Source organism: Octodon degus, unplaced genomic scaffold (assembly GCF_000260255.1).
Source record: "Octodon degus isolate 3935 unplaced genomic scaffold, OctDeg1.0 scaffold00081, whole genome shotgun sequence".
Lineage (NCBI taxonomy): Eukaryota > Metazoa > Chordata > Mammalia > Rodentia > Octodontidae > Octodon > Octodon degus.
This window is the reverse complement of record NW_004524657.1, coordinates 6,550,520-6,570,813: the sequence shown is the minus strand read 5'-3', so window position 1 is coordinate 6,570,813 and position 20,294 is coordinate 6,550,520. Positions and strand designations below refer to the sequence as shown.

The window sequence follows — 20,294 nt, the reverse complement described above, 5'->3', positions numbered from 1 at the left end:
AAAGTACTGTACTGAGGAGCTGTCATTCCAGCTGCCAAGAGAGGCAAGACTTGCCCTACCTCTTTTTGAGACTTTCATAAGCTATTATCAGGATTCTGTTCATTGCTGAAAACTCCACACCCTTTATAATAGGTCATTTCACTGTTTGTGTCCTTATTGTTTTACTTTCCCTCACCCCAAGATTGTTCAAATGATGAAGTCTTGACAATTTTTTTTTTTTTTTTTTTGGTACTGGGTATTGAACTCAGGACCCTGCACTTGCAATGCAGGTGCTTATTCTACTGAACTATCTCCCCAGCCCTATCATATATATTTGACACCAAGCTAAAAACCTTTTCCATCACTTCATTCCCAAGTTCTTTTTTCACAATGAAGGAAACTAGTGACTTAGCTTGCTGAATCTGGACCCATTTATGGTGTCTCTAAATGATCTCAATGATAATGACAGGATCTTCAGTAACAAGGACATAAAGCAGACACAGATGTACACTCATACTTGACTAGCAGATGCTAAAAAAAAGTGTTACTGTTGAAGATCTTGCTGACCAAGTCAAATGAATCAAACATTACATTATGGCTAGGGTATGTTATAGCTATAATTAAAAAAAGAATAAAATCTTTGTGAGATAAAAGGAAGTAGCATACATAAAATAAAAGACTGTCATATCTATTTTTATAGATCTAAAAATTAAGACTGAACAGTGAAAAGCCCCATTGAAAAAGCAAGGAACATAGCAAAGAAACATTAAGAACGTTATCTTAAACAGGGAAGTTTTCTAATAAATTCCATGCAATTACTAAACTACCACAATGCCAGCTATTTAACTATAAGCACCAATGCAACAATTAGAAATACATGTTAAATGAGGATTACCACAATAACCAGACTGTTGGAGTATATACCATGAGAGCAGATGTAAAAATGAATGAAGCAGTATAACATATGTAGTTTTCTTACTAGAGAGCATATTAAATCAGAAGAAAACATAATACACTAAACTAACTCTGGAATAATGAGAACAAGGACAGGAATTGAAGCCCATCAAAGTGACATTATATATACTACTCAGGACTAAGACTGATGCTATTTTAAACATTTTAAGGGCAAACATTTATTTTACTATCATCATACTATTTGATGATTAATGAGACACTAATTATGATCAGATTGGTATGTGCAAGTATACAGGTAGGTTTTGAAAGAAAAAAGCTAAAATGACAACAGGCAGTGTCTTTCACATAGTAGTAACTCACCTTATTTCTTATAAAGACTTGACATGAAATACATCTCAGCTAAACTGCACTATTCATACACCCATTTTAAAACACAGACAACACAATTGTTTCCATGCCCTTATTTTAAATTCCAATTTCAAACACATATTTAACTGTCTTGTCACATTAAAATAACAGAGGTAGTTCTAACTGGCTCAGAGGACATTTTATTAATTTGGAGTGTGTGTGTGTGTGTGTGTGTGTGTTGTACTGGGAATTGAACTCAGGACCTTGTGCTTGCCAGGCAGTGACTTACACTACTGAGCTATAGCTCACTCTTCAAAAGACATTTTAAAATAGAGAACCTTCCCTCTATGTGTGGTAGCCAGCAAACAACTGGATTTATTAATGATGGAAATATCACAGCAATGAACAAGTCTGTGAATCTAGGGACTTAAATCAGGATGAAGCAAAGAGCTGACCAATGATAGCCTAGGAAGCAGAGGGACAGCCCATTCCGGAGGCTTTTCCAGAGAAAGGAACATTTGCCACTTTGTTTCTGCTGTCTATTCTCTAGAGCAATGGTTCTCAAAGTGTGGCCCCCTACAAAAGATCTGGCAGGTCAAAGCTATCTTCATAATAACACTGTCTTCTTATTAAGCTATCTTCTTAATAACACAATTCTCTCAGAAGTGTACAAGTTGTTTTCCAGAGGTTACCTGATATTTGATGACATCTTTGTTATGACAGTTTAATGGAATGTTTGGAACTGATCTGAGTTGTTTACAATTAAGTTAGATATTAGCATTTATAGAAATGTAAAAAAATGCATTTTTTCTCAATAAATTTTGTTTCATAATTTTTATAAAAATGTTCTTTATGTTAAGATGAGTTTATTGTTTTTAATGAATTCAAGAATTTTTGAAAATCTTACCTTGAATTTTAATATAGTACTGACATATATAACCCACACACTCAAAAGCTTGTATTTAGGTCCTCAGAATTTTTAAGAGTGCAAAGGGGTCATGAGACCTAAATGGCCAAGAACTCTGGATTATTTATTGAATTGTCCTGAAACTACATTTGTTCTTTATTGAGAACAGCACCTTCCCTCCCTGTTCACCTCAGTATTTAGCCTCTGTTCTTCTGTAAATTAAATGATCAAAATCTTGCTATATTCGTAACATGAAAAATTTTAAATTCAAGATCCATACATATATGAATACAGTGGAGCATTTGACAGACAAGAAGCTAAACTGTTGTTCAGTACTGATTTCTGTTGCTAATAGAAACAATTCATTGTCATTAATAGAATTGGTTCTTCTTTCTGTAAACTAGAAAGGAATCTGTAAAAGTAGAAATATAATTCATGGATCAAAGTAGTCACATTATAGATGAGTTATTTCCTTTCCAATGCCATTTGTTACTGATGTCATATTTCTTGGGTAAAAAAACCAAAACAACCAAAAAAAAATTTGTGTTTACCCAGTACAACTCTGGATTCTGAGGGAAAAAAATAAAAGAATGACACATCTTTATTTTCAGAGTTGAAATAACCAAGAGGGAAGAGGTAGCATATGAACATTTACCACCCAACTCTGTTTTCCTTAAACAAGTAGACACAAAGTTTTAAGGAAGAGTGTTCAAGAAAAAAAGCTGTTCAACAGTCTTGATTTTTTCTAAAGGCTCCACTATGAAATAGAGACAGAGCTTTAAATAACAATGACAAGGAACTCATTTATACCTTTTCTTAAATGCTAAATAAGACACCCTACTGATAAACAGTAGAGAATACTCTTTTAAAAAAAAATAAATAAAACTGCTTAGGACAGTGCTGCTGCAGCCTTTTCCACAGGAGGGTATTATCTGTACAATGGTTTCATTCATTAAGCCCCTCTGCCTCTAATTTGGGACTTCAAAGGACTTAGTGATAGGCATTGTTTATATTTTAGTAGTTATGGTTGATAAACTGTATCAACTTGAGAAGTTTAGAAGGCACAGTCAGCATGGGGCCAGGCTCCTCCCTTTGAGCCTATGCAAGAGAAGGGCAGGGAAATGGTGAGTGCTACACCCCCCCAGGTGGGGTGGGTAACCTGCTCACAATATAAGGAAGAGGTTTGCTCTCTCCCTTTTGCTCTTGTTGCTTTTGCTGTCTTATGTGGCTTTGAAGTGTTGCCTCTGTGCCATGCTACCCTGCCTTGGAGCCAGCTGATTATGGACTGAAACCTCCACAAACTGTGAGCTTATTTATATAAACCTTACCTTCCTTACTTTTGGGCACTGGGTATTTTATCTCAGCAACAAAAGAAAAATTTTTGTTTTTCAAGATGATAGTGTGAATTATGGTGTACATAAAAATAAGGCAAAGTCAAAAGTAATGAGAACTGTAATATGAATTCTTATGGATACATGACTGGCATTATAATACTTGACACAGCCTCTGAATCACAGGTGTATTATATGAATATTACTAAAACTACTTGAGAGGAAATAAAATATAGGCATATGTTTGCAACATATATGTATGTAAATAAAAATTGAAAGAATCCTCTGGATATATAATTTGCATTGAAAAGCCGGCATTAGTTTGTACCAAAGATCATTCAAAATAACAGATGTGGTCTTTTGGAGGAGGAAAAAAATTAGCAACTGATATTGCACATTATAATAAGTGATAAGTCAAACTAAGTTATAAAAATTCTGAGCCATAATAGAAACTCAAAAAAAAGAAAGAAAGAAGAAAAGATAACTGTAATAATACACTGTTTTAAGCCAGTTTGGATTTCATTGCCTCACATTTGTTTCCATAAAACTCTCCCACAACCTGCTTTTGACAGGATTCAGTAACTATTCCTCTAAACCTGTTGTGTCAGTATGACTACTTCAAGATGGTAATCTTAAAACTGAAATGCATGTACCTATGAAGATACACTGATACTTTGCGGGCAGTACATCTGCATTACATACATGTACATGAGCATACACATGTGCACATATGCGAGCTCTTTCTAAAACTGATCTCCTCAAAAAGGGCTTGTACTCTGTGCTTTTCCAGTCTTTGGAAAATAGCCACCTTGTCAACCAGACTTTTACCAAGTGCACCTTCCTGAGTTGGAAACCTCTCTGAGGCAGACAAAGTTTTTTCTCTAAACAACTAGAAAATCTTAACTCCTCAAAATCCCACGGGAGTAGAGCTTCAGAACCAACTACACTGTCTTTTCTTAATGTGGAGACAACTTGAGGCTAGTAAGTTCTTTTGCCTCATCTCTTCGAAGTGTGACTACATGTGTATTTATAAATTTACCTAAGTTAAAAAATGAAGTCAGACATTTCTGGGAAGAATGACTGATCTGTCTGTCTGATATGTTAATGAAGACTTAGATAATAACAGACATTAAAAGATTTGTTGATTGGTTAAATGCCCAGTACCCCCCCCAAAGAAATACACACACACACACGTTTCCTTTGCAAATATTTAACTTTGATTTAAAAAAATTTAGATGCTAGCTTAAAATAAATGAATTTCCTGTTCAAAAACTCCTTCATTCTTTTAGTAGAAAAAAAAAGGCAATATGTGAAAAGCACTGCTCTAAAAATTACAAACTAAAAAGAATCTAAAACAATGGCAATTTGAGTTTCTCTGTTCTACTAGTGCTTTTTGATAAAGAAACTCTGCTTTTTTTTTTTTACTTGAACAAGCAATATGATGTGGGTGAGCAGCTTTGTTCCTGACTTTCCTGAACCTAAGAATCTTATTTCCAGGAAAGACCTGACAATGTAAAACCTGGCTACCCACAGTCACTCCACAGGCCAGCAGACCCGACATAATCTGGGAGTTTGTTATAAACTGTTAATAGCCTCCCCCTGATTTGTCTAAAATTGAACCAAGGGACTCAAATGCAAATTAAAACTAAGACGTACTGGCAAAGAACAGGTCATTAGTAAGGAAGAAGTGACTACCAGGTATATATTAATGTAGAAAATTTTTGGTACACTTGCTTAAAGCAAAGTAAGCTAGGACAATGGAAGTAGGACAATGTCTACTTCTAAAGACAGACTGACATGCACAGATGCATATAAACACCCATACACATGAAAGATCAGTGGTCCTCACTGGTTTCTGGTCTGAAACAACTGAATTGATGCTTGGGGTTTAGATTTTACTACATGCAAACTTCTATATCCCTTCCTGATAGGCTTTAGCAATTTAGGCTGTTGACTGTCCCATGCTGTGCTTATCTGAATGGCACAGGGGGGAAAAAAAACACAAGTTATTGAGGAATAGTCAAAATAGCGAGGAAACAGTTGGAGCAAAGGTACTTAGTGTTATGTGCCTACTTAGTGAAATGGAGCTTGGGGAGCAGTTAAGGATATATTAACCAGTTCATAAAAACCATAAAAAAAGAGAGATGCATCACACTTGCTTTTCATGATGCATCATGCTTACTGCCAAGAACATTAACAGTGGAAACAACTGAAACTTTTTTAAAACCTGTTATTAGTTATTACACTATCAGGATTTATTACCTGGTTCCCCCAAAATAAAACTTACCTGGAAAACAAGTTCTAGCATGATTTTTCAGGGGATCTCGCTTCTAAAAATCATGATAGAACTTGTTTCCTAGGTGGGTCTTATTTTGGGGGGAAACACAGGTAACTATTATTCCATTTTAATGCCTTCGTTGAAATGCCAAAATCTGTCCCCTTCTCATAAAAATCAAACAGCGCATAATGTGAAAAGAAATCCATAACTTTTTGTGAAATTGTTATATGACGGAGAAACTATTTCAGTAGTTATGCTCAATACATTGTCAAGGCCATTAACTCCACTTTGAGTCCTAAAGAAGGGAGAAGTATTTTGTCAATTTTTGTAACTTTTACCACCAAAGCACTTATGAACCCCTAGACTCCACCACTGAGTTGCAAAAGTCACCAAGACATTCAGGAAGGAGGTGCCACTTTTCTCTTGTTAGTTTTCCAGGTCTCACCTAGGGAGTGGGAATCAGCCAGAAGCTACAGAAAAGCCTTTCTACCAAAATCTAGCGGAAATCATCATCAACTACACACCAGCATTCTGCTTAGTCTCTTATGAATTTCACAAGCCACCAGCCTTTGGGCCAGCTTCTTGTTTCTCCAAACAGCAAAAACTAAAAATGAATCCTCCTCAGAAAGCTTGAGAATTCTCATATTATATAATTATTCTAAACATGTTCTTCCTGTGTAGTGAGTATAATTATAGAACACAGTCAATTAGAATCTCTAAAAAAGAAATTTTATTTCTAAGAAAACAGCCCCAAATTGCTTTCCTTTAAAATGTCCTTTTAAATTTGTAGCCTTCAAAATGAAAGTTCTGTGAGGAGGATGAAATGCATGTATTGCATATAATTAATTCATTCCTTATAGAAAGGATATTAACATACTGTGAACTCTTCAGGCTTGATCAGAAACCAAGTATTTATATTTTTATTTACAACAAGTCCTTTTGTTAAATTCCTTAGGGATTCTGTTCTATTTTAGCTTTTGCATAACAATATTTCAAAGTTGTGATTACATCCTCTATAATCAGCCCATTCCTAGTGTAACTAAAAGTGTCACAAGTTTAAAACTAGTCTTACCAGTGAAGTAGAAGGTGTGTGGAAGAGTTTATTCTGCATTTAAAATGCCCTCCTGTTACTCAGACAAATTTAAAATATAAAGGAAAAAACATGGTGTTATAATAGAATCATCATTTATGAGGGAATCACTATGTTCCTGATAACAGCTTCTCCTTCATTTGTAGCACTGTATTCTCATCAAGTTTCTTCCTACCAAACTCCTTGCTCTTCTCATGTTTTAAAAATTCCAAGCCCAGTCCAGATGCCTCTCAATTCTTTTCATTTAGCTGTCATTCACTAGCTGGATAAAGACATACTTGAAGTGGCCTCCAGGATAATGTCATGCTAGTATAAATCAAGTTTTCACCAGGATGGGAAGAAGGAGTATCAGTAAGTGTGTGACTCCCAATGTAAATAAAATTTTATCTCAACTAAAACTTAGGGAATTAAACACCAAATAGTAATATACCAAATATTTGAATGGCTCAAGCAAACAATTTAATAAATATAGTAGTAATAATTCTAAAATCAAGAGTAATGAATTAAATATTTTCCCACATACCAGAACTGTGATTATTTTAGATGAATGGTCTCTTCTAACCTTTACAAAAAGACCCAGAAGTAAATATCACTATTACTCCCAGTTTTCACATGAGAAAACTGAGGTTCAGAAATATCAAGTAACTGCCCAGGTTAGTAAGCTAATAATAGGTTCAGTCTTCAAGTCTTTAAACCATGTCTAGCTGAATCTCTTATACGTATTTTCACAGCCTTCAGGCCCGTCTGCCCACTGATTATGTTACAAAAGCAATTTAAACAAACAGTCTTTTCCTCTTGTACAAAAAGCTCCTTGTGAACTGTATTGGTACTAATCAATGGTAGTCAAAAAAGCAAGATATCTATTCAGATCCTCCTCCCTCATCATATTTAGGAACTTCTTTGCATGTTCTGAACTAATTTATAATCTTTCTAAATAGTGCAAATGTTTATTACAGCTAACGAGTTACTAAAGCACCAAGTTCAAAACAGAATGTACTCGTATTTTTCAGATTAAAAAAGTTGACTGATCAACAAACTGAGTCCCACGAGAAGGAGCAAGAAAAGAAGGTCACAGCCCTGAAAGAGGAGCTGACCAAGCTGAAGTCTTTTGCTTTGATGGTGGTGGATGAACAACAAAGACTTACAGCACAGCTAGCCCTTCAAAGACAGAAAATCGAGGAGCTGACCACAAGTGCCAAAGAAACACATGCTAAATTAGCTCTTGCTGAAGCCAGAATTCAGGAAGAAGAGCAGAAGGCAACCAGACTAGAGAAAGAACTGCAAACACAGACCACACAGTTTCATCAGAACCAAGACAAAATTATGGCAAAGCTCACCAACGAGGACAGTCAAAATCGCCAGCTCCGACAAAAATTGGCAGCTCTCAGCCGGCAAATTGATGAGTTAGAAGAAACAAACAGATCACTACGAAAAGCAGAAGAGGAGCTTCAAGATATAAAAGAAAAAATCAACAAAGGAGAATATGGAAACATTGACATCCTGGCTGAGGTGGAGGAGCTCAGGAAGCGTGTGCTAGACATGGAAGGGAAAGATGAAGAGCTCATAAAAATGGAAGAACAGTGTAGAGATCTCAATAAGAGGCTTGAAAAAGAAACCACACAGAGTAAAGACTTTAAACTAGAGGTTGAAAAACTTAATAAAAGGATTATGGCTCTGGAGAAATTAGAAGATGCTTTCAACAAAAGCAAACAAGAATGCTACTCTTTGCAGTGCAATTTAGAAAAAGAAAAGATGACTACAAAACAGTTGTCTCAAGAACTGGAGAGTTTAAAAGTGAGGATTAAAGAATTAGAAGCCATTGAAACTAGGCTAGAAAAGACAGAATTCACCCTCAAGGAGGATTTAACTAAACTGAAAACATTAACTGTGATGTTTGTAGATGAACGGAAAACAATGAGTGAAAAGTTAAAGCAAACTGAAGATAAATTACAAGCTGCTTCTTCTCAGCTTCAGGTGGAGCAAAATAAAGTAACAACAGTTACTGAGAAGTTAATTGAAGAAACTAAAAGGGCACTGAAATCCAAAACTGATGTGGAAGAAAAGATGTACAGTGTAACCAAGGAGAGAGATGATCTTAAAAATAAATTGAAAGCAGAAGAGGAGAAAGGAAATGATCTCCTGTCTAAAGTTAATATGTTAAAAAATAGGCTTCAATCATTGGAACCAACTGAGAAAGACTTTCTTAAAAATAAATTAAATCAAGATTCTGGTAAATCCACAACAGCATTACACCAAGAAAACAATAAGATTAAAGAGCTCTCTCAGGAAGTGGAAAGACTGAAGCTGAAGCTAAAGGATATGAAAGCCATTGAAGAAGATCTCATGAAAACAGAAGATGAGTATGAGACTTTAGAACGAAGGTATGCTGATGAGCGAGACAAAGCCCAATTTTTATCTGAAGAGCTGGAACATGTTAAAATGGAACTTGCCAAGTACAAGTTAGCAGAAAAGACAGAGTCCAGCCAAGAACAATGGCTTTTCAAAAGGCTTCAAGAAGAGGAAGCTAAGTCAGGGCATCTCTCAAGGGAAGTAGATGCATTAAAAGAGAAAATTCACGAGTACATGGCAACAGAGGACCTAATATGCCACCTCCAAGGAGATCATTCAGTTCTGCAAAAGAAACTAAATCAACAAGAAAATAGGAACAGAGATTTAGGCCGAGAGATTGAAAACCTTACTAAAGAATTAGAACGGTACCGGCATTTTAATAAGAGCCTCCGGCCCAGTCTCAACGGAAGAAGAATCTCTGACCCTCAAGTATTTTCTAAAGAAGTTCAAACAGAAGCAGTAGACAATGAACCACCAGATTATAGAAGTCTCATTCCTCTGGAGCGAGCAGTCCTTAATGGTCAGTTATTTGCAGAGAGTGAAGACCAGGAAGAGGACCCAAATGAGGAGGAATCTGTACTGTCCTTCAGATGCAACCCATCAACTGCTCTTCCTGTGAACAGGAAGCTATGGATTCCTTGGATGAAATCTAAGGAGGGCCATCCTCAGAATGGAAAAATACAAAGTAAACCCAATGGCAACTTCGTACAACCTGGAGATCTAGTCCTAAGCCATACACCTGGGCAGCCCCTTCATATAAAGGTTACTCCAGACCATGCCCAAAACACAGCTACTCTTGAAATCACAAGTCCGACCACAGAGAGCCCACACTGTTACACAAGTACTGCAGTGATCCCAAACTGTGGCACCCCAAAGCAGAGGATAACCATTCTCCAAAATGCCTCCATAACATCACTCAAGTCCAAAAGTTCTACTGAAGGCCTCATGAATTTAGAGCAAGGCATGCCCCCGATTACCATGGCATCCTTTGCCAGGACACAGACTCCAGAGTCTTGTGATTCTGTGACTCCAGAAAGGACAATGTCACCTATTCAGGTTTTGGCTGTGACTGCTTCAACTAGCTCCCCTGAGCAGGCACGCTCCCCAGAGCCAATAGAAATCAGTGCCAAGCACGCAATTTTCAGAGTCTCCCCAGACCGACAGTCATGGCAGTTTCAACGTTCAAACAGTAATAGCTCAAGTGTGATCACTACTGAGGATAATAAAATCCACATTCACTTAGGAAGTCCTTACATGCAAGCTGTGGCCAGCCCTGTGAGACCTGCCAGTCCGTCAACACCACTGCAGGATAACCGAACTCAAGGCATAACTAATGGGGCACTAAATAAAACCAATAAAGTCACCAGCAGTATTACTATCACACCAACAGGCACAACTCTTCCTCGACAGTCACAAATTACAGTAAGTAATATATCTAACTGACCACCCTTGCCCTCTTCTAGTTCTGCTATCCTTGCAACGAGCTCAACCCTTCTTAGTCACCCCTCCACATCCCGCAAGACTGACTGAACTTGTACTCTGGGAAGATGTGTGCATGAACTGTTCAAGACTACCTAGAACTAACTAGGTACTGCCTGTGTAGTCATGTCATGTGTGCACTTACTGTGTATCTTTTCACTTACATACCTGTATGGAAAATAAATATCTAGTCTGTACTTGTACAAATACATTTTCATGTATTTCATTTTCCATAGCTCATTTTAACTTGACTATAACTTGTCTTAGTGGAAAACATTAGCATTGTAAAACAGTAAATAATTTGTTATTTTACTATCACTTGCTGAATTATTTTGGGTCATTTTGTGTTACATATTTGCATGTCCAATATAATTTTATTTCCTATTTATGTCTATTGATTCTTCTTTAAAAACAAGTAGGAACTACTTCCTTATAGTTAACTTCTGGTAACACATAAGAGTAGGAGAAAATGGCTAGATAAAGTTTACATCTCTGTGACTTCAATGTGATGTCACAATAAGCTCTCTCAGGATAAGTTACAGTCATTTTTGGGATGTACCTCAATATCCCTGGTGCCCCACACAGTAGTTAACATATATTAAGAAAGTTAGTAAATTATCATTGATAATAGATAAAATATTAAATAATTTTCCTTTAGTGAGCCCATATACACCTAATGTGAAAGAAAAAGCTTTAAAATGTGATAAGAAGCAAGGTATCCTGACAATCAAGAGTTGACTGTATTTCTAATATGGGTTGAAATTTGTGTAAAACACATATTACTTCCAGATCTGGAATCACCACTCTGACAAACTTAAGATAGTTTACTTCAAATGAAAAGTGTCATTCTTACAGCCAGGGAGATAACTCTGTGGCATAAGGACCTACCTGGCAAGTGCAAAGTCCTAAGTTTGATCCCAAGTATCCCCTGTCCCCATGATCCCCCCAAAAAGTGTCATTCTTGTTCCCTTTTCCTATTTGGTTCCCAAAATAGTTTGGATTACTTTAATAGTTTGGATTACTTTAATACAGGTAGGTGCTATTTTACCCTAATGTTTTAAGATACATTACAATCAGAAGCTTACAATTTAATTGTATGTGTTTAAACCTCTCTACAAGCAAAAACCAAAGACAATTATGAAGTTATAGGAAAGGCTTATTTTTTAAAAAAGGTTATACAGTATGTCAACAGATAGGACTAAGGTTCACTGAATTTCTAATGTGATTATTGCTTTATGTTAGTTACAAGACTAGAAAGACTCAGTCAAAGCATCCTAAAAATACAGGTAACTTATTCATGGGACTCCCAAACCATAATCCATACTACTGAGCAGCCAGCAACAGTTTTAAATTAGCCAGAAACATTTTAAATTACCCATCTGTTCTCCAAGTCACAATCTATATCATTAATTTCAGACAAAGGAGCCCATATTCCTTTTTGTAACCTTTTAACTGTTATTTTAGAGTTAGTGTTACAGTATTGCCAGTTACTGATTTTAAGCACAATTTGTTTATACATCTAGGCAAACTGAAGTTCCTTCAAAAGTAAAAGGAATCTTTCACAATTATCTTCCTTTTCCCTTTAAAACCAATTTCATGATAGTGAGGCAAGGATTTGTTGACAGAAACACTTCCATGGTGATGAACTGCAACACCAACGCTGTGGGCTTGCATCATCATTAAATAAATGTGGATGAAAGCTGAGACTGATGATGAATGAGAAAGCTTCTGTTTAAACACATTTATCTTGGGAATCGGCAGTGACCCAACTGTATTACAAAATACATGAAGGTCTGAATGTTTTTCAAAACTATTTTTATTTTTAAGTCAACTTGGACTAGAACTTTAGAAGAAACTACATGGTTCATTTTAGCTATTTTAAAGTAAAAAATAAAAAATGTTGCTATAGTTAATAAAAAAAAGGGTATACGTGATGTTTTGGAAATCATTAATCAACTCATCATAAAGTTACAAAAAAGAATTAAAATGAATTCAAGTACAATCTTCCCAAATGTTTGCATGGCACTGGGAAAAAAAGACAGGGAACATAGAGACCCAGCCAAGGGAGTTGTGCTATCCAAAGTTCTTCCCTAGATGCCACAAGTGCTAGACATGGGAATGGGGGTGAAAATACACTCCTGACACACGTTTAAGTGACAGAAATTGGGAGTTCCATCAATCCATATATTTTATAAGGATTAAATTTCCAATATAAGTCCTACCTTTACCTATTTTGTAAAGATTTTTCTCATGTCATAGTGTTGTGCACTATAAAGTTAATATAAGTCCTATATATCATAATGCATAAAAAACTATTTTATCATCTCTTCCAGATCTTAACTTTTGATAGCCTTCCTAAACTAGTCTGACTGGAAATTAATCAGACTTTCAAGGATCACCTCTTCTAGAGGTTCCTGTATTAGGATTTTTTTCAGTGCAATAGTTAATATAAGTATTAAAATGAACTTCAGAAAAAGCCCATCAAACTAATAACATATGCATTTAATTAAAAGTGCCATTAACTACAGTTCATGATTTACACAGTATAATTCCTACAAAAGCGTCTTTTTTTCCATAAAATTACATATAAACACAACTTTTGGCACTTAATTTTATTTTATTGTATTTATTTATTTATTTATTTATTTATTTTTTGGCAGAACCGGGGATAGAACTCAGGTCCATGCGCTTGCTAGGGAAGCGCTTATTCCACTGAGCCATCTCCCCGGCCCCTTGGCACTTAATTTTAAAAACAACTTCTTTTCCCTCTTTGTGTGAAAGACTGCACATGCTCAGGCAAGACCAAAAGCAAGGAAGAAAACAGAGAAACTGGAACTTCTCATGCCATATAATCATAGATCCCCTTTCCCCTAAAGCCAGGACAGAGAAAAGAAGTGATCCTAGAAAATCTTAATATGAAATATGTGACAACAGAGGCTTGTATTCTTTGAGAGACCACTAAAGATCAACTGGTTTTACATAGATGTGGAAAATCTTATCTGTGTTTCATGGGTCAAAACCCCAGCTTCACAGTACCACTAGCTCATTCACTCTTTGAGCTATAGCTTTGTATCACAGATTGGTGTGCTTCAACACATTCTTTTTCCCTATTTAAAAGCAACTGCAAAATTTTCCACAAGAGGATGTCCTGCTCACTAGGGGTACTGGCAAAGCAATCAAACAATCAATCATACTTAATAGAAGGAAACTATGCATTACCACAGATTGATCTTTACATATAAAAGAGGCTCTCAATATGGCTCTCAGTATCTTTTATCTTGGGGCCAGAATTCTTTCAGATTTTGGAATATAGATATTGAGGGGAATGGGACGTAGAGCTAAAAAAACAAACAAACAAACAAACAAACAAACAAACAAAAAACACAACACAATATACACAGACTTCAGGTAATTTCATATAATTTCACAATATTTTAATACAATTTTGTACAATTAAAGTTTTGTGATGAGGAGCTTTCCATTCAGGATTATCACATTAAGTGCTCAAAAATTTCTAGAGTTTAGAGCATTTTGGATTTCATATTTTCAGATCAGGGATGCTCAACCTATACTTGTTCAAGACGATGACAGCATTAGGTAAATTCTACTCAGATCAGAATTTACTCAAATTAGGTAGCCATATCTTATAATGCTAAGACATTGAGAATGAGATCTTTGATACCCCAGAAGTAAAATTAGGACTCTTGTGAGAAGGGATATTTTTAGATACTTAATAAGGATTCTATGTGTGTTTGTTGATTGAAATATCACTCCAATGATATGGTTTTTGTAGCTTTTATCTTTCTCTAGGACTGCTGGTAATGGAACTCAAGGGTATATACCACTGAGCTATATCCAGGCCTCTCCTTTATTATTTTTATTTTGCAACAGGGTCTTGGTAAGTTGCCAAAGCCTGCCTGAACTTGCAGTACTCCTGCCTCAGCCTCCTGTAACTGGGATTACAGTTGTGCACTACTGTATCCAGCTTGGAGCTTGACAATGAATACTTTCAAAGTGTGTCACCTTTAAAATAAGTTATACAGGTTGGCCAGATAGCTTAGCAGATTAAAGCACCTTCTTAGGCAGATGCAGGGACCAGAGTTTGATCCCCTGCATGCCATGCTGGTCCCAAACCCAGGGTGCACTGAGACAGTGATTGAGGCAGGGCATGGTGGTACGTGCCAGTAATCCCAGAGCTTGGGAGGCTGAATACAGGAGGAGCAGTCTGATCTGTATAGTGAGACACTGTAGACCTTGTACTGAATACATAAAAATAAAAATAAAATAAGTTATACAAGGGAACTTTTTAAATGAACCATTGCTTTAACTTCTTCTATACCTTGTTTCTGCTTTTTGTCTTTTTCCTCCAAAATCATAATTTACATTGCAATCACAAGAAAAAAGTAAATCAGGTACTAATGCATATACCAGACACAGATTAGTGATCACAAAGTAAAACACTGTATCTTTGTATGAGAATCCCCTGATGTAACATTGTTTCACCCAGAGCTCTCAATTAGAATATCTAGATAGTAAGGGCCAGAAAACAAACTCCTCTGCTAGTCAGTTTGCATCTTTAAATTGTAAGTAAATTGCTTAAAAAATTCCTGCGTTGATAAGCAATAGCAAAAGTATTCTGTCCATCACCCCACTCAGAATTACACTTGTCACAAGCAGTGTGACTATTCTGTCCTCTAGTGGCTGGAATGGCAAATAGAAGGCTTGTTCTTCAGGTTTCCATCAAAGCAAATCTCAATAAAAACTGTTTTATTGCGTGGGAAGGTTCACAATTTTATAACTGTAGCAAAGCATAGATGCTGGAATCTACCTGAACTGTAGCAAGTTGTCTGACATCTACAGCTGTTTCTCTGGCAGATACCAGAGAAACTTATTTGAACTTAAAACCCTGTATTGTCTCTGGAAAATGGCCTATACCACGCATGCAGTCAGAAGAACCCAAACAAACAATTCCATTCACCTTAGGACACAGTAAAGTAAATGCAAGAAAGATAAGTGTTTAATAAAATTCCCAAACTTTAAATCTCTTTAAATTTATTTCCACTGAAATTAAACTCCAAGCCCTTTCAAACTAATGGGCCCTTTATCACATTCCAATTAAGGGCTTTTCAAAGAAGGTTGAAATTAAACCTCTCACAGTAGGAATTTCACAAAGGAAACATATAGATTAAAGAATCCTTCAGGAGTCCAACTAGTTAACTAGCCAATAACTCTACAGTCTGATACTATATTCACGTTGCTCACATGGCAGCACTTACAAAACAGTCAATATTCCATCGGGACACCAGGTTTTACACTTAGGATGCTATTTAAAAACATCCTCCAGGCTAACCTTTGGCATTGCAACCAACTATCTCAGGGAAATATTCTTGACTTGTGGCCTCATATAAAATTTGTTCTGTCAGAATTACTGATCAAGAGTAAATAAAACTTATCTGCTTACTTGAAGCAAGTTTTTGAATGCGTGAAACTAATTTCCTTATTTTAATGAGTATTTTTCCTCTTCTCATAGCCAAATGGTCTTAGACTGTGACTTTTTTCTTGCCTCTATTTTGTTTTTAAATAGCTACTCGTGTTTGATCAACTAACAATATATAAATATAGCTTACAGACCCTCACAAAGCCTCTCCTTCTGTGGATAGGTGAAAGTGGGCTAATGGATGCCACCCCTGCATTTCAGGGACATTCACAGTGCCTCAGCATATAGTATTTTTTTTTAACATTTATTTATTTTGTGTGTATGTGTGTGTGGCCAGCTCAGCCCATCAGGGGGCGTGGCTGGCTGGCATGTGGTGCTGGGGGATCGAACTGCGGTCCCTGTGCTTTGCCAAGCTTGTTCCAAGTAGGTGCTTTAGACCACTGAGCCATCTCTCCAGCCCCTATAGTATCTTTTCTTTAAAGCAATATATGGATTCTAACGACCAATCCACTATTCGTGACATAGTTGTGAACCTCCTACTGGTATAATTTTGAGGCAAATATGGAGATGAAAGTTTCATTACCTTTGATAACCTGAGCAAGGAAATGAAACAAAAAATAGAGTACCAGACAGCACTTAATCAAGCAGGAAACTACATTTCTATCAATGTAGAAGCACATTTCTATCAATCAATTGGAGATTAAGGATTCTACTGTAGAACAACAAAACTTAAGCAAACAACAGAAAAAAAGATTTTCAGTTCATGCCTTTCCCAGTTGGTTATGAAGCCTTAGACAAATCATTTAACCTTTATTAAATAAAAGAATTAGACTTGGTGACATCTGAAATCAAGTGTAGTTCTATCGTCTAACAATTCCTAATTTCTCTTGCCACCTTTGTTTAATCATCTACAATTCTACTGAGAATAAGGCCAAGGTATAAGCAAACAAGTCAATAACCTAGATGAGTTTCTTTGGCTTAAGAATTCTTTTTTTTTTTTTTTTTTTTGTATTTTAGGGAAAGGTCTACAGGTTGTTCAGGGTCTCACTATTAGATCGGACTTGTAGTGATCCGTCTGTTTACAGCCTCCCAAGAGCTGGGATTACAGGCACACACCACCATACTCAGTTTGGCTTCAGAAATGTAAATCTTTCCTCTTTTCTCATTTGCATGGGTCACAAGATTCTATCAACTATTTTAAACCTCATCACATCATTTTCCCCCCATCAGAGCAGTTTCTTAACCTCAGGATTACTGAGAATTTGGGAATGATAATTGCTTTGTGAAGAAAGCATAAGTGTTATACACACTGTAGGATGTTTAGGAACATCCCTGTCTTCTACTCACTATATGCCATGTAACATGCACCCAAATGTGACAAAAATATTTAGGGAGAAGTATAATCTTCTGTTTTAAACTGTTGCTGAGGGAGACGGATCAATAAGCCAGTTCCATTTCTAAACACAAAGGGAAGAAAATATAGATGATAAATACTATAAGAGTTTGGAATGTCATGGCTAATGTGCTTATTTAATTGAGTCACCTCCAGAGGCTGGATGCAGAGATAAGCAAGTTTCTTAGGGTCTGGGGGTGGGCACCCAGTACATGACCAAGCACTGACCTCGAAGGGCAGGAGGAGAGAACAGTTGTACTGCTTTAGTTCCGGGTCTGGGGAGGTAGGGGGTATGATTTGATTCACTGCAGCTAAAGAAATATTTCTACAAAGCATGGGCTAAATGTGTAACAAAGGAATAAAGGTGTTTGACATTTTACATAGGGAACAAGTAATCTAATGGCAAAGCATGGGGTGGTATCAGCTTAAGTAACTATGACACTTACAAGAAACAAATGTAAGGAAACTAAAACTTAAGTTCAAATTGGTCCCTGAGTACAACATGGTTCTTTTTCCCACTTCAGGAGTAGTTGTTGGCTTATTTGGGTTGGGATTTGAGGGTTGAGTTACAGAAACATAAGAGATGTGACCAAGAGTTGGAAGATAAGGAAGCGTAGTATAGATAGGAAAATAAAAATCTCTTTAAAAAACCATAAGGCAGAAGTGTGGAAAAGGTGGGAGAGCAGACAACTAATGTTAAGGGACAATGAATAGTGCACTGTGGCTAAAACTGAGGTGGCTAGAGCAAGAATAGGGCTCAAAGGGCACAGGACAGTCAGCACAAAGAGCCTTGCATATACTGCAAATATTCCATATCCTCATAGAAGACTTCTGGTTAGTAAGGTAACATAACTGAAAGGAAGAAAAGAACTCATTATAAAATATTACTTTGTTTTATCATAACCCTGTAAAAAGGTTGTTACAAATTTTGAAATAAAACTCTTTGAGACTTACATTGATGGAGATCGTTCTATTGGTATGTGACAAAACTGAGATGTGAACACAGGCCTGACTGTCCTATTCTTTTTCCATCATAACATACAGACAAGCTACCTCAGTGAAAAGGGAAACATTATAAATTGGATTTAATCTTTCCTATCATGATAGGTTGACTAACATCTTTGTGCTCTGTCTCACAAATCTGCCACTTGAACTAGAACACCCTGAATGCTCTTAAACACACTCAAGACTTCTACCCTCTTCCTCCACACTTTTCTATGAATTAGCATCTCTCCTCAAGTATTTAAGATCCACACTGAAAGGTCTTGTTCAAGGCTCATCTCTTCTGAAACCTTACATGATGACTACAGTCAACTGTGATCTGCCTGTCTTCCAAAACCCTCTTACCTTCTGGAGCCACTGACAGAGTAACAAGAGATAATGTGGGTAATAAAGTCCCATACCAATGGGAGACATAGAGAAGGCTGAGCAAGGAACAGAGGACTAAAGAAAGCAAGACCCAGGAGAGGCTCATCTTCTCATCATCTGGGTATGCTGTCCTCAAGAGGCTGCAGTGAGCATCCACTTGATCCTAAAGCTGGATTCTATAAGCAAAGGGCACAAATGCCAAGCAGCATGAAAAATGAACTTTGCACAGGCCAGCAACACATGTTGATGCAACAGCGTCAGAGATGATTGGAGAGAAAAGCATTAAAAATGAGTAACCATGATCCAACACAAGAATATCAGAGCTTATTATAAGTGTGCTGTCTTGACAGTCCTTGATAATGGCTCAAGACCTTCAAAACAGGTAATCAAGACTGCAGTCATGACCAGCATACCGTCCTGGAACCAGGAGAGGACGAGGCGCACACCTCCTCCTTTTTGCCGCTGGTCATCCGCGTCCTCAGACTTGTCCTGGCACTGTTCAAACATGGTGGATTACTAAGAAGTTCTAGGCGTGCAAAGGTACGCCTCCCTGAGGACATCAAGAAAGCATACTGGAAACTGGCACTACAGTGGCACTCAGGTACAAATCCTGAAAATAAAGAAGCTGAGCGAAAATCCAAACAAGTGGCTGAGGCATATGAGGTGTTATCAGATGCTAAAAAAAGGGACATCTATGACAAATATGGCAAAGAAGGATTAAATGGTGATGGAGGAGTTGGACACCACTTTGACAGTCCTTTGAGTTTGGGCTCACATTCTGCAACCCAGAAGATATCTTCAGGGAAATTTTGGTGAAAGGGACCCATTTTCATTGGACTTCTTTGGTAATGAGGACCCATTTGAAGACATTTTTGGGAACTGAAGGGGTTCCCAAGGAAGCAGAAGCCATGGTAAAGGCTCTTTTTTCTTCACCTTCAGTGGATTCCCATCCTTTGGAAGGGGATTTTTTTCATTTGATACAGGATTTACTTCATTTGGAGCCCTAAGTCATGGGGGCCTCAATTCATTTTCATCCACATCATTTGGCGGCAATGGGATGGGTAACTTCAAATCTATATCAACTTCTACTAAAATCATTAATGGTAGAAAAACCACAAAGAGAATTGTTGAGAACGGTCAAGAAAGAGTAGAAGTTGAAGAAGATTGACATTTAAAGTCCTTAACAATAAACGGTAAGGAGCAGCTGCTACGCTTGGATAGCAAGTAATTCAACACATACATTTAACAGAAATGTTAAACCATAACAAGCACCATTTGAGGATTAACAGGAACATTTTTTTTTTTTTTTTAAGATTTCAGACAAGGGCTGGAGAGATGGCTCAGTGGTCTAAAGCACCTACTTAGAACAAGGTTAGCAAAGCATCAGGGACCGCGGTTCAATCCCCCAGCACCACATGCC

General features: G+C 36.9%; 2 protein-coding genes and 1 pseudogene across 9 annotated transcripts in view; 2 read left to right on the top strand and 1 right to left on the bottom strand.

The window, feature by feature from the left end:
- The window catches only part of Filip1l (filamin A interacting protein 1 like), a 311,808-nt gene extending 300,821 nt beyond the window's left edge, over positions 1–10,987 (top strand). For all 8 annotated transcript variants that reach the window (XM_023721224.1, XM_004636580.2, XM_023721223.1 and 5 more), the window contains one exon: positions 7,859–10,987. In XM_023721224.1, the coding sequence (XP_023576992.1) occupies positions 7,859–10,640 (2,782 nt within the window). In that variant the 3' untranslated portion in view covers positions 10,641–10,987. The remainder of the gene's footprint in view (positions 1–7,858) is intronic.
- The window catches only part of Cmss1 (cms1 ribosomal small subunit homolog (yeast)), a 427,095-nt gene that overhangs the window by 383,896 nt on the left and 22,905 nt on the right, over positions 1–20,294 (bottom strand). The window lies entirely within an intron of this gene.
- On the top strand, positions 18,361–20,160 carry LOC101566184 (annotated as a pseudogene).